Raw genomic sequence first — 15,041 nt, forward strand, 5'->3', positions numbered from 1 at the left:
GGAGGAGCCAGAGGAGCCGAGAACTCGGGGCCCTGCTCCTCAGTGCGCCCACAGAGAAAAGCAGTCAATCACTCCCGTCTCCCCGGTCTCCGGCCACACTCCGTGCTCACCTGGCCTGTGACCAAGCGTTTCTATCTCTGGCTCACGATCCCGCGTGGAGTCTCTAAAACCAGCAGATCCCTGTGGTGTGCTTCCGTGCCGCTACTTCTGGGGGAGGAAGGGGAGTCTCCCGGATCTGCCGCTTGTTGGGTCCCTGCTGGAGGAGCAGTGGCCCGACTATGCCGTGGATCATGGTTTATGGCAACCCTACCCGAGCTGAAGGCCCACTCCTCGGCTCCATCTCTGCAGCCGGCTTCCCTGCTCCAACACCTGGGAGCTCTGCTGCACTCAGGCACCCCCGGTCTTTCTGTGACCCCGAGGGTCCTGAGACCACACTGTCCCCGAGAGGGTTCCACCCCCCGCTTAGCCACTGGAGCGACGTCCCTCAGCGGAGCTGACTTCTAAAAGTTCTGATTTTGTGCTCCGCGGCTCTATCACTTGCCAGAAGCGGCCGACGGAGGCCCCCTTCCCCGCCGTCTATCTTCAGGAATATCGCCTCAGATTCACTTCTCCGCACATCCTACCTTCCAGAAAGTGGTCGCTTTTCTGTTCAGAGAGTTGCTGCTATTCTTTTTTTCGATCTCCTGTTGAGTTTGTAAGTGTTCAGAATGGTTTGATCCCTATCTAGCTGAATTCCTGGCACCAGACGAAATTTAGGTTTCCTGCTCCTCCGCCATCTTGCTCCTCCAAACCATACTTTATTTCTTAATTTAATTTAATTTGGTTTTAACTCTCTAATTTAGAATATTTCTTTTGCTCTCATGTCAGATTGAAGAAGAAATAAACGGCTGTTTGCAGTTTTTGCAATCTGTTTACTCAACATTTGGCTTCTCCTTTCAATTAAATTTGTCAACAAGACCTGAAAACTTCCTAGGAGAGGTTGAGATATGGGATGAAGCTGAAAAGGTAGGGGGAGACAAAGTGCACACCTTCCTTTCTGTGAGTGTGGAAACCACCCGAGTGACTGTAGTTACTTTGCATGAGGAGGATGCCATGCTTTGCAATAGAAAGGTTTAAATTGGAAGTTATGGGATAAATACACAGATTATAGAATGTGGTTGTCTAGTTTTCTTTGTAACAGTGATAGTAACAATATATTTGTTTCAAATAGTTTAAAGTTTATATCAGGTTTTTATTTATACTCTTTCAGTCTCAGTCACTAATAACCAATTTCCTAAGTTTTTAAAGGAATCCTCTGATTTGCAGGCACTCTTGGTGTGTGTTCAGCTTATTTTAAAGTGTTGCCTGTTGAGCCAGCTTAGTGTGATTCATAGAGGTAGACGCACACACCCGATGCTTGAATCCTCTCCGAGTCTGGGCTGCTGCTTCAGCAGACCTGATCTGGCCTCTGCCCCTAGTGCTATCCTCTATCTAGAGGCACCTAGAGACTCACATGTCACATCTCAGCTTTGGAGAACAAGATTAAGGAGCTCATGATGCTTCTCTCTCTCTCTTTTTTTTTCCTTCTTACTAAACATGAAAAGAATACAGTACATTTCCTGTGTCAGTTTTTATTTGAAATGAGGATGGCATTATGGCCAGACACCCCAGGAATGCCTAAACCCTGACCTGCCTGTTGATCCACCTTTTCATAGAATACTCACAGACGATGATCATATAGATCATTAAGGAACTAAGAATCAGAGGAACACTATATTGATAGTGTTAGTTAGTTTTCTGTTCGGTACTGAGGCAGGCAGAGACTGGGTAGAAGCGGTTTAGGCTTGAGATCTAATTAGGGCCTTCTCTTCCCCACTGTCCCATGCCCATCCTAAATGCACCTTCTTCCGTATCTGTTGCATAGAGGAAGACAGTCAAATTAGACAGCCTGCCCCTGCCTAGCCACATGGAGGTAGGAAGAGGAAAAGAGGGCACAGAGCTTGACTCTGGAACACGTTTTGCCTATTTTCAAAAAGGTTAGCTCCATGAGTGAATTATAGAATAAGCATTAAGGTCTGAAATGATGATGATGATGATGATGATGTTGATAACACCTAAGGTTATGGTGGGCTTAAGTGGAATAATTTATGTGAGGAATTTGTCATAGTGCCAGGCACATGTAAGTGTTCAGTAAATGTTACGTGTTGGCATTATTAATAGTAGTAGTATTATCATTATTATCACTCCATACATGGAGTTCAGGGGGCCAAAAAGTGGGCGGACCAGGTGTGGGCCCGGCACGGGGAGAATGGGCCGGGCTGTCCCACCAACATTTTGCTCTCTTTTAGCTCACTGATTGTTCCTTTAGAAGACGGGAATCCTTCCACTCTGGGGGAATTTCTCCCATGATGTCTACCCCTGATCTGGGAATCAGTGAGATGAATATATTTTTTTTGTCTTCAGATGTCTCTGAAATGGTTTGAAAGAGACAGTAGTTAAGTCAGCTCCAAGGCCACATTGTTCCTGGGTCATCAGTTCACCATTACCTTATTTCTTATCTCAGATTGTGTGTAGTTATGGAACCCAGCAGAACTCACTGGAGAGCTATGCAGTGTAACCATCAGATGACAGCTTGTCCAAATAACCAAAATGTCAGGAGCAAAAAATACCCTAGATTTGAATGATGTGAGTCCTGTTTTCTATTAAGTTTCCTCACGAAATCTGTGACCAAAGAAAATCTACTTTTTCTTGTGAAAATTAAAGTCCAAAAGAAATAGGTTAATGTTCTATATGTCCAATTTTTTAATTTAACCTAAGCTCAGCTATGGGATTCCCACTCAGATAAATGTGAAGGGAGTCTGGGCTGCTGCTTCAGCAGACCTGATCTGGCCTCTGCCCCTGGAATCTATGTAAATCCACCTGCTCCTTGGAGCCGGAATAACCCTCTCCAAATCTCTCCTGCATCCCACTTTTCCAGCATTCCAGTGAGCCATTGAGATCCCTAAGAACATTCCAAGCCCACACCCACAAAATTCCAAGCAAATTGATATGTTTAGAGCCCAGCCTGTACCACAGCATAGGCCCACAGTGCTATTGGGAGCCAGAGATTTGGTTTACCTGGAAAAGAAGGATGGCCAGCCAGTAGGGGAGAAAAGGAGATCTTGATTTCTCCTCTACCAGGGTGCAGGCAGTGTCCACAGATGTGAATTACAGTGGTTCAGTCTCCCCTCAGACATACACTTCCTCCCATACCTTGCGTAAACTGAAAGCTTTCTTAGCTTTGGCTGTCCCCATTAGGCCATCTGATTACTGTGTCCTCAGAGGCCCAGTGAGGATCAGTGCCCTCTACTTTATGCTTTTTCCCCCCAAACTGGCCCTTTTTTGGCTTTTTAATTCCCTGGGAGCCCCCTAAATTCTCCCTGTCACTTAGTTCCCTCCTGCAGCAGGTCCTCATTTTCTCTGGGAATATATTCCAGTATCTCTTCTTGCAGAAGCAGAGTAAGGCAGAGGCTAGCCTCCCAACCTGTGAAATGAATCTGTGGTGGTGGCCTTCTCCAGTCCTAGGTAGAATGCAAGCTGCTCTAGGAAGGTCAGGCCCATGAGGGAGCCTCCTGGGATGTCAGCCAAGACCAGCACCTGACGCACTCTAACTGAGATCCTAGAAAATCCTGCCAGGACCCCATGAGTTAGCTCTCTTGATGACTCTGGCTTTGGACCCCAGCCACCACCACTGCTTTGACTTCCCTGTTAGCAGTTTATTCCCAAATTTCAACCCCCTCATGGGCACCAATATATTGAGGTGATGACAGGACTTTGGATGCTGGTATGGCAGTATTTTGGCCAGGGACTTAGGAATGCCCAGGTGCTTCCCAAGGAAGCTATATCCATAGGAAATAGCCAGAAGACTCAAAGACACTTATATTAATACTTATACCCAATCACCAGCAGTTCTGAGGGTTTTCACTACAGTCTAAAATCAAAGAATTTATGTGGCTTAGGCTGAAGATCAAAGTGGGCCTCCTGCTCCCACCCACTATAAATCATAAAGGACACCCCTTCCTAGCTACATGTACAGAGGTATAGAAAAGCAAGAGACAGTGGCAAGGCCCTTCCCCTTGACCTTACCCACCTAAACACAGAGCGGATGGGGAAACACAGGGTGGATAAAGGAGAAAGATCAAAGTTTCATGCCTTTTAATGAGTGGAGGCATCACCTACTAAGAGTTGGGAAGTGTGTAGGCAGAGGGGGCCTGCATTGGCTTCCCTAAACACTTGCCTGGAATTCACTGGAACAGCTTAGTACATTGTCTTCTAATTTTTCCAGTTACAATGTGTATGAGAGCAAGTACCATCTTAATCATCTTTATGTAGCCCCTGCTCAGTAATTTATTGGATATAAAACATGCCCAATAAATATATGTTAAGCTAAAAGAGAATATAATTAAGATTTGTAATAACTTACTTTTTTGAGCTATGTGGCAAAAAATAAAAAGTACAATGACGTAGAAGTTTTAAATGTTCTCTTCTTTAAAAAAAAATAGCAACTACAGAACAGCTTGGTGGAATTTGGAAAACCATGGAAGATGAACCCAGGAGATGGAGCATTTTATGGCCCTAAAGTAAGTAGACTATATGCCTCAAAAAGAGTAAAAATTTAAAGGAAAAATAAAAGCTGTCTTTAAACAAATATCATTTAATTTACAGATTGATATAAAAATCAAGGATGCTATTGGCAGATATCATCAATGTGCTACAATTCAGCTGGACTTCCAACTACCTATTAGATTTAATCTTACATATGTTAGGTGAGTAATTGAATATGACAAATAAAGTATTACTAATATGCCAATCATTTGTCATTTGAACATTAGCAATACAAAAATAAACATCAATACATGGACTAGTAAATGTCTATTACTGTATGTGTGATATACTCATATATTTTTTATATATGATTTTTTCAAGTTTTTATTTAAATTCCAATTAGTTCACATACAATGTAATATCAGTTTCAGGTGTACAATATGGTGACTCAACACTGCCATACAACACCCAGTGCTCATCACACATGCACTCCTTAATCCACATAACCTACTTCACCCATCCTCCCACCCACTCCCTTCTGGTAACCATCAGTTTGTTCTCTATAGTTAAAGACTCTGTTTCTTGGTTTGTCTCTCTTTCTTCCCCCCCCCCCCGACTTTGCTTGTTAGTTTTGTTTCTTAAATTTGACATAGGATTGAGTTCCACATATGACTGTCTCTCTCTGACTGACTTATTTCGCTTAGCATAATACTCTCTGGCTCCATCCATGTTGTTGCAAATGGCAAGATTTCATTCTTTTTTATGGATGAGTAATATTCCATTGTGTATATATACACCACTTTTTAAAAAATTTTTATTTATTTGAGAGAGAGAGAGAGAGAACACAAGAAGGGAGAGGGACAGAGGGAGAAGCAGACTCCCCACTGAACAGGGAGCCTGACATGGGCTTGATTCCAGGACCCTGGGATCATGATCTGAGCCAAAGGCAGACACTTAACCAGCTGAGCCACCCAGGCACCCCTGTACTACTTCTTTATCCATTCGTTGATCAGTGGACACTTGGGCTGTTTCCACAGTGTGGCTATTGTAGATAATGCTGCTGTAAACATCAGGGTGCATGTACCCCTTTGAATTACTATTTTTGTATTCTTTGGGTAAATACCTAGTAGTGCAATTGCTGTATCATAGTGTAGTTCTATTTTTAACTTTCTGAGGAACCTCCATACTGTTTTCTACAGCAGCGGTACCGGTTTGCATTCCCACCAGCAGTACTAGAGGGTTCCTCTTTCTTCATATCCTCTCCAATACCTGTTGTTTCTTGTTGATTTAGCCATTCTGACAGGTGTGAGGTAGTTTTGATTTGCATTTGATTTCATTGTAGTTTTGATTAGCATTTCCTTGATGGTGAGTGATGTTGAGCATCTTTTCATGTGACTGTTGGCCATCTGGATGCCTTCCTTGGAAAAATGTCTATTCATGTCTTCTGCCCATTTTTTAATTGGATTACTTATTTTATTGTGTGTTGATTTGTATAGTTCTTTATGTATTTTGGAGGCTAACCCTTTATTAGATATGTCATTTGTAAATATTCTCCCATTCAGTAGGTTGCCTTTTAGTTTTGTTTCCTTCACTGTGCAGAAGCTTTTTATTTTGATTTAGTCCAATAGTTTATTTTTGCTTTTGTTTCCCTTGCCTCAAAAGACATATCTAGAAAGAAGTTGCTATGGCCATTGTCAAAGTTACTGCCTGTGTTCTCTTCTAGGATTTTTATGGTTTCAGGTCTCACATGTAGGTCTTTAATACATTTTGAATTTATTTTTGTATATGGTGTAAGAAAGTGGTCCAGTTTCATTTTTTTGCATATAGCTGTCCAGTTTTCCCAACACCATTTGTTGAAGAGACTGTCGTTTCCCCATTGGATGTTATTTCCTGCTTTCTTGAAGATTAATTGACCATATAATTGTAGGTTCATTTCAGGATTTTCAGTTCTTTTCTATTGATCTATGTGTCTGATTTTGTGCCAATACCATACTGTTTTGATTACTCCAGCTTTGTAATATAACTTGAAGTCCAGAATTGTGGTGCCTCCACCTTTGCTTTTCTTTTTCAAGACTGCTTTGGCTATTTGGGGTCTTTTGGGGTTCCATACAAATTTTAGGATTGTTTGTTCTAGCTATGAAAAATGCTATTGCTATTTTGATATGGATTGCATTAAATGTGCAGATTGCTTTGGGTAGTATGGACATTTTAACAATATTTGTTCTTCCCATCCATGAGCATGGAAGGTCTTTCCATTTCTTTTTGTCATCTTTAATTTCTTTCATCAGTGTTTTATGGTTTTCAGAGTACAGGTCTTTCACTTCTTTGGTTAGGTTCGTTCTTGGGTATCTTATTGTTTTTGATTCAGTTGTAAATGGACTTGATTCCTTAATTTCTTTTTCTGCTGTTTCATTATTAATTTATAGAAACGCAACAGATTTCTGTACATTGCCTTTATATCCTGTGACTTTGCTGAATTCATGTATTAGTTCTAGCAGTTTTTTGGTGGAGTCTTTGGGATTTTCTATATAGTGTATCATGTGATCCGCAAATTACGAAAGTTTTACTTCTTCCTTGCTAATTTGGATGCCTTTTATTTCTTTTTGTTGTGTGATTGCTATGGCTAGGACTTCCAGTACAATGTTGAATAAAAGTGGTGAGAGTGGACATCCCTGTCTTGTTCCTGACGGTAGAGGAAACACTCTCAGTTTTTCCCCCATTGAGGATGATATTAGCTGTGGGTTTTTCATATATGGCCTTTATGATGTTTCCTCTAAACCTACTTTGTGGAGGGTTTTTATCATGAATGGGTGTTGTCCTTTGTAAAATGTTTTTTCTGTATCTATTGAAATGATCATATGGTTCATATCCTTTCATTAATGCGATGTATCATGTTGATTGATTTGCAAATATTGAACCACTCTTGCAACTCAGGAATAAATCCCACTTGATCGTGGTGAATGGTTTTTTAATGTATTGTTGGACTCAGTTTGCGAATATTTTGTTGAGGATTTTTGCATCTATGTTCACCAGAGACATTAGCCTGTAGTTCTCTTTTTTTGTGGTGTCTTATCTGGGTCTGTTATCAGAGTTTTGCTGGCCTCATGGAATGAATTGGGAATTTTTCCTTCCTTTTATATTTTTTGGAATAGGTTGAGAAGAATAGGTATTAACTCTTTAAATTAAAGTTTGGTAGAATTCGCTGTGAAGCCATCTAGTACTGGACTTGTGTTTGTTGGGAGTTTTTCATTACTGATTCCATTTCTTTGCTGGTTATCAATCTGCTCAAGTTTTCTATTTCTTCCTGTTTCAGTTTTGGTAATTTAGAAATAGAAACATATGTTTCTAGAAATTTATGCATTTCTTCGAGGTTGTCCAACTTGTTGGCATGTAGTTTTTCATAATATTCTCTTATAATTTGTTGTATTTCTGTGGTGTTGGTTGATATTTCTCCTCTCTCATCTGTGCTTTTACTTATTTGGGTCCTTTCTCTTTTTGATAAATCTGACTAGAGGTTTATTAATTTTATTAATTTTTTCAAAAAATCAGCTCCTGGTTTCATTGATCTGTTCTATTGTTTTAGTTTCTATATCATTTATTTCTGCTCTAATCTTTATTATTTCATTCCTTCTGCTGGCTTTAGGTTTCGTTTGTTTTTCTTTTTCCAGCTCTGTTAAGTATAAGGTTAGGTTGTTCATTTGAGATTTTTCTTGCTTCTTTAGGTAGTACTGTATTACTGTAAACATCCCTCTTAGGACCACTTCATTGCATCCCAAAGGTTTTGGACCCCTGTGTTTACATTTGTTTCCATGTATTTTTCAATTTCTTCTTTTATTTCCTGGTTGGCCCATTTATTTTTCAGTAGCTTATTATTCAACTTCCATGTATTTGTGGTCTTTCCAGATTTTTTCTTGTAGTTGAGTTCTAGTTCCATAGCATTGTGATCAGAAAAGGTGCACGGTATGACTTCGATCTTCTTAAATTTGTTGAGGCCTGTTTTGTGGCCTAATATGTGATCTGTCCTAGAGAATGTTCCATGTGCGCTTGAAAAGAATGTGTATTCTGCTGTTTTAGGATGGAATGTTCTGAATATATCTCTTAAGTCCATTTGGTACAGTGTGTCATTCAAAACTATTGTTTCCTTCTTCTGCTTAGATGTCCATACATTGATGTAAGTGGAGTGTTAAAGTTCCATAATATTATTGTGTTATTATCAATGAGTTCCTTTATGTTTGTTATTAATTATTTTACATATTTGGGTGCTCCTATGTTGGGTGCATAACTATTTACAATTGTTATATCTTCTTGTTGGATTGTCCCCTTTATGATTATATAGTGTCCTTCTTTGCCTCTTGTTACGGTCTTGTTTTAAAGTCTAGTTTGTCCAATGTAAGTATTGATTGTTACCCTGGCTTTCTTTTAACATCTATTTGCATGATAAATGTTTCTTCATTCTCTCACTTTCAATCTGCAGATGCTTTTAGGTCTAAAATGAGTCTCTTGTAGACAGCATTTGATGGTTCTTTTTTTTTTTTAATCCATTCTGACACCCTGTGTCTTTTGATTGGAACATTTAGTCCATTTACATTCAAAGTAATTATTGATAGATATGTATTTATTGCCATTTTATTACTTGTTTTGTGGTTGTTTCTGGAGATTTTCTCTGATCCTTTCTTTCGTCTTTCATGTTTTGCTGATTTTGTTTAGTGATATATTTGGATTTCTTTGTCTTTATTCTTTGCATGTTTATTAGTGGTTTTTGATTTATGGTTACCATTAGGTTTGTATATAACCTTTTCTGCATATAGCAGTCTGTATTAAGTTGATGGTTGTTTAAGTTTGAACCCATTCTTCTCCTCTCCTCCCCATGTTTTAGGTGTACATTATTGTATTTTACATCCTTTTTTGGTGAATTCTTTGACTGATTTTTTACAGAAATATTCATTTTTACCACGTTTGTGTTTCCTACCTTTATACTGTCACTTTTGGTCTCTATTTTCCACTCAGAGAGCCCCCTTTAATATTTCTTGCAGAGCTGGTTTAGTGGTCACGAACTCCTTCAGTTCTTGTTTGTGAAACTTTTTATCTCTCCTTCTATTCTGAATGATAGTCTTGCTGGATAGAATATTCTTTGCTGCAGATTTTTCCCATTTAGCACTTTCAATATATCATGTCACTATCCTCTGGCTTGCAAAGTTTCTGTTGAAAAATCTTCTGCTAGCCTTATGGGTTTTCTCTGGTGAGTTACTGACTTCTTTTGTCTTGCTCTTTTTAAGATTTTTTCTTTATCACTATACTTTGCAAATTTAATTGCAATATATCTTGATGTGGGCCTGCTTTTGTTGATTTTGATGGGAGTTCTCTGTGCCTCCTAGATCTGGATACCTGTTTCCTTCCCCAGATTAGGGTAGTTTTCAGCTATGATTTTCTCAAATACAGTTTTTGCTCTCTTTTCTCTCTCTTCTGGGACTCCTATAATATGAATGTTGTTACATTTGATGGAGTCACTGAGAACCCCAAGCCTATTGTTGTTTTGCATAATTCTTTGTCACCTTTGTTCAGCTTAATTACTTTATATTACTTTGTCTTATAGATCATTAATTCGTTCCTCTACCTCTTCCAGCCTGCTGTTCTTTGCATCAAGTGTTTTCTTAATCTCGTTTATTACATACTTCATCTCTGTGTGATTCTTTTTTAATTCTTATCTCTGTGGTAAGGATCTCACTGATGTCTTCCTTTCTTTTCTCAATTCCAGTGAGTATCATTATGATCATTACTTTAAATTCTCATCAGGCATGTTACTTACATCTGTTTCACTTAGATCTCTGGTCGTGGCCTTATCTTGTTCATTCATTTGATATAAGTTCCTCTGTCGTCTCATTTTGTCTACATCTCTGCCTGCTTCTCTGTGTTAGAAAATCTAGTTATGTCTTCTACTCCTGAAAGTAATGGCCTTATGAAGAAGAGGTCTTGTAGTGCGCAGGCCTGGCACTTTAAGGAGTGTCTCCATTGTGTGCTGTGTGCTCTGCTCTTGTGTTCTGGCTGCTCTTTCCTTCAAGCTGGTCATCTGCAGAGGCTCTCCTTGCCTGATGTGGGCAGTGTTTGGTCCCTGGGCTGAGTGTGGTGAGTTTTAACTAGGGGTGCTCTGGTCTGCTTCTGAAATGAGACGTGTCATCACCTCCACTAGAACTGAGGCCCTATAGAACTCTCTGATTGGGAGATGTGTTGTGGGCAAGGGTTTGTAGTCTTCTGGGGGAGAGGCCCACTGCACTGGGACTGAAGTAAGTGTGACCGAGAAGGGCAGTTCCATTGGAGTGCGGGGGTGGGGAGGTGGGATTTGGTGTGAGCAAGTTAGGCAGCCAGCGTCCACACTGCGCTGCTTCCCAAAGGTGGCTCTGTTTATCCTGAAGGCTGGGGGAGGGAAATGACGCTGGCTAGCTCCTTTGTTCCTGGAGAGGCCTGTCCATGAATGCTTCCTCTCAGGGACTCACTCCAAGAAGAGCAAATATTCTCCCCACTGTGTGCCCCAGGTACTCTTCAGATTGGTTTTTCCATGCTGTCTGCCCCCCAGGTTGTTTGCCTGCCTTCTCTCTAGGACTAGGGCAGTGCCCTCTAGGCTCTATCCCAGCCAAGCCTGCTGATTGTAAAATTCTAGGCTTAAAGCCCCACTAGTTGCAAGAACTCATGAAATTCAGTCCCTCTATTTTCTAAGCCAATGGCTATGGGGAAACATTTTCCTTGTGTGTTCCCCCGTGTGCTCGTCTCTCTCTTGCCTTTCAACATGACCATGGCTCCCTCCACACCACAGCAGCTAGGATCCTTTTCTCCCCTAAACCATGTCTCTGCACTTTCTACCTTCTTTGATGTGTCTTCTTCTCTCCCTTTAGTTGTGGAGTTTGTTCTTTCAGTCTTCAGTTGAATGTTTTTGATTTCTGGGGTATTTAGGATGATTTGATAGTTAGCTAGCTGTATTCATGGGATGAGGCAAGCCTAAGGTCCTCTTACTTCACCACTATCTTCCTGTCCCCAGTTCCCAATATACTCATATATTTATGTACCTGCTTATAATGTATTTGGGGATCAACGAGAATTTTCTGAGGACATGATCTAGTGGGGGAAGGAAGATAAGTAAGTATAAGATTAGAGATATGAACAAAGTACTTTAAAACAGTCAAAGCTGCTAACTCCCTGATGTGAGGAGGGATGACTTTATAAAGAGTGAACATTGGGTCTGTATCTTGAGGGTGAGGTATTTGCCAGGGAGAGCAGAGTAAAAAGGCAATTTTGTCACTGCACACCAACAGCTTTTTAAAAAAATAATTCTTTTTTTTTTTTTTAAAGATTTATTTATTTATTTATTTGAGAGAGAGAGAGCACATGAGAGGGGGGAGGGTCAGAGGGAGAAGCAGACTCCCTGCCGAGCAGGGAGCCCGATGCGGGACTCGATCCAGGGACTCCAGGATCATGACCTGAGCCGAAGGCAGTCGCTTAACTGACTGAGCCACCCAGGCGCCCCTAAAAAAATAATTCTTAATATACAGTAAAGTTTCATATGTGTGTGGTGTATGTATGTGTGTGTACAGTTCTATGAATTTTCACACCCATATAGAGTTGTGTGCCACCACCAAATTATGATTCCATCATTCCAGCAAACTCCTGTGCTGCTCCCCTGTCATCATATTCTCCTCCCATCCCTTGCCGTTAGCAGTCATGAATATGTTGTCCGTCCCTATAATTTTGCCTTTTACAGAATGCTATATATCTGGAATGATATAGTATAAACGTTTTGAGACTGGCTTTTTTCACTCAGCATAATGTCTTAGAGATTCATCCATGCTTTTGCATGTATCAGTAATTTATTCCTTTTACTGCTGACTAGTATGCTGTTATATGGATGCACCACAATTTGTTTTTCCAATCACTCATAAAAAGGCATTTGGTTCATTTCCAGTTTTGGGTGATTATGAGTAGAGCTGCTATAAACACTAATGTATAGGCTTTTGAGTGAATGTAAGTTTTCATTACTCTGGGGTATAGACCTAGGAATGGGGCATATGGTAAGTGTGTGTTTAACTTTTAAGAAACTGACACACTATTTTCCAGAGTGGCTGTGCCATTTTGTATTCTCACTAGCAATATATGAGAATTCCAGGTGTTCTGTATTCTTGCCAGCCCTTGGTTTTCTCAGGATTTGTTTCTTTCTTTTTTTCTTTTTTTTAAGCCATTCTAATAGGGGTGTAGTAGTATTTCCCCTTGGTTTAATTTTGTATTTCTCTAGTAGCTAATGATGTTAACATCTTTTCATATATTTATATGCCATTCATACATTCTCTTTGATTAAGTGTCTGTTCAAGTCTTCTGCTCATTTTTAAATTGGGTTGTTTTCTTACTGTTGAGTTTTGAGAGTTCTTTATATAATTCAAGCCCTTTGATAGATACGTGATTTGCAAACAGTTTCTCCTTATCTATAGCTGTTGTTTTTTCATTTTTTTACAGTGAAAGTCTTAACTCTCCCTTCAATCTTGAGTTTTTAATTTCAATGAATTCTAATTTGTAAATTTTTTCTTTTATGGATCATGCTTTTGGCATCATGTCTATAAACACTTTGCCTAAGCACAAACCTTTGCCTAAGCACAAGGTTTTCCTTTATGATTTATTTTAAAAGTATTCTAATATTAGGTTTTACCTTTGGATCTAAGATCCACTTTGAGCTTGTGTTTGTGTATGATGTGATATTTAAGTCACAGTTCATTGTTTGCATCTAGATGTCTAATTGTTCTAACACCATTTTTGTAAAAACTGTTCTTTCTCCACTGACTTGCCTTTGGGCCTTTGTCAAAAATCAACCAGACACATTTGTGTGGTCCTATTTTTAGATTTTCAATTCTGTTCCACTGATTCATTGATTATCCCTTTATTAATACCATACTGATTCAATTACTGTAGCTTGATATTGTTTTAAAATTAGATAATGTGAATCTTTTATTCTTTTTCAGAGTTGTTTTGGGTTTTCCAACTCTTTTGCTTTCAATAGATCTATTAAAAAAAAAAACAACAAAAAACAAAACAAACAAAAAACCCTAGTGAGAATTTTGATTGGAATTGCATTAAATCTAAAGATTAGTTTAGGGTAGAAGTGACTTAACTGTATTGAATCTTTCAATCTATGAACTTCTTTGATTTCTTTCATCAGGTTTTATAGATTTCAGCATACAAGTCCTATACATGTCTTATTAGATTTATACCTAAGTATTTCATTTGAGTGGAGCAGTTGTAGATGGTGTATTGTATTCTTAATTTTGGCACCTGTGTGTTCATTGGGAAATACAGCTGATTTTTGTATATTGATCTTGTTTGCTGAACTTACATATTCTAGGAGTTTGGGCAGGGTTTTTTTTGTTTGTTTTTGTTTTTTATTTTTATTTTTTTTGGTAGAATTCTTGGGATTTTTTTATGTAGACAGTCATGCCATCTGCAAATAGAGACCGTTTTACCCTTCCTTTCTCATCTGTATGCTTTTTATTGCCTTCTCTTGCCTCACGGCACTGGCTAGAACTTTCAGCTCTAGGTTGAATAGAGGGATGAGGGTGGAGATGCTCACCTTCTTCCCAATCTTAGGAGGAAAAGCATATAGTTGTTTCACCTTCGAGTACAATTGTTAGGTGTAGGACTTCGTAGGTGTTCTTTATCAAATTAAGGGAGTTTTCCTCTACTCTTAGTTTTCTGAGAGTTTTTATCATAAGTGGATTTTTAAAAAAGATTTTATTTATTTATTTGAGAGAGAGAGAGAACACAAGCAGGGTAAGTGTTAGAGGGAGAGGGAGAAGCAGGCTCCCCACTGAGCAGGAAACCCGATATTGGTCTTGATCCCAGGACCCTGGGATCATGACCTGAGCCAAAGACAGACACTTAACCGACTGGGCCACCCAGGCACCCCCAAAATTGATTTTGAATTTTGTCAAATTCCTTTTCTGGATCAATTGATATGTGACTTTTCTTTTTTAGCCCATTCATATGGTGGATTACATTGATTTAGAATGTTGAACCAGCTTTGCATTGCTGGAATAAATTCCACTTGCTCATGGTGTATTGTTTTTATATATTACTGGATTTGAGCTCCTTATAGTTTGCATGTATGTTCATATGGGATATTGGTCTGTGGTTTTCTTTTCTTGCACTATCTTTCACTGGTTTTGGTATTTGAGTAATGCCGGCCTCACAAAATGAATTAGGAAGTAGTCCACTGTCTTTTATTTTCTGGAAGATATTATGTAGAATTGGTTATTTCTTTTTCAAATGTTTGGTAGAATATACCATTAAAACCATGGATGGTTTTAATGGTATATATATATATACCAAACCACTGCTGGAGGTTTTCTTTGGGAAGGTTTTTTTTTTTTTTTTTTTATTCTTATGTTAATCCCCATACATTACATCATTAGTTCTAGATGAAGTGTTCCATGATTCATTGTTCATGC

At 39.2% G+C, this 15,041-nt stretch overlaps 1 protein-coding gene across 2 annotated transcripts in view; it reads left to right on the forward strand.

Moving 5' to 3' along the window:
- Positions 1–15,041, forward strand: part of TARS3 (threonyl-tRNA synthetase 3) — a 72,124-nt gene that overhangs the window by 39,487 nt on the left and 17,596 nt on the right. The window contains exons 13-15 of one of the 2 annotated variants that reach the window (XM_081831546.1): positions 868–1,005; positions 4,521–4,598; positions 4,684–4,784. In XM_081831546.1, coding sequence (XP_081687672.1) covers positions 868–1,005; positions 4,521–4,598; positions 4,684–4,784 — 317 coding nt within the window. The remainder of the gene's footprint in view (positions 1–867; positions 1,006–4,520; positions 4,599–4,683; positions 4,785–15,041) is intronic. The other variant, XM_081831547.1, reaches the window with a different exon arrangement.

Source organism: Leptonychotes weddellii, chromosome 9 (genome assembly GCF_054177405.1).
Source record: "Leptonychotes weddellii isolate Sample4059 chromosome 9, ASM5417740v2, whole genome shotgun sequence".
NCBI classification, from domain to species: domain Eukaryota; kingdom Metazoa; phylum Chordata; class Mammalia; order Carnivora; family Phocidae; genus Leptonychotes; species Leptonychotes weddellii.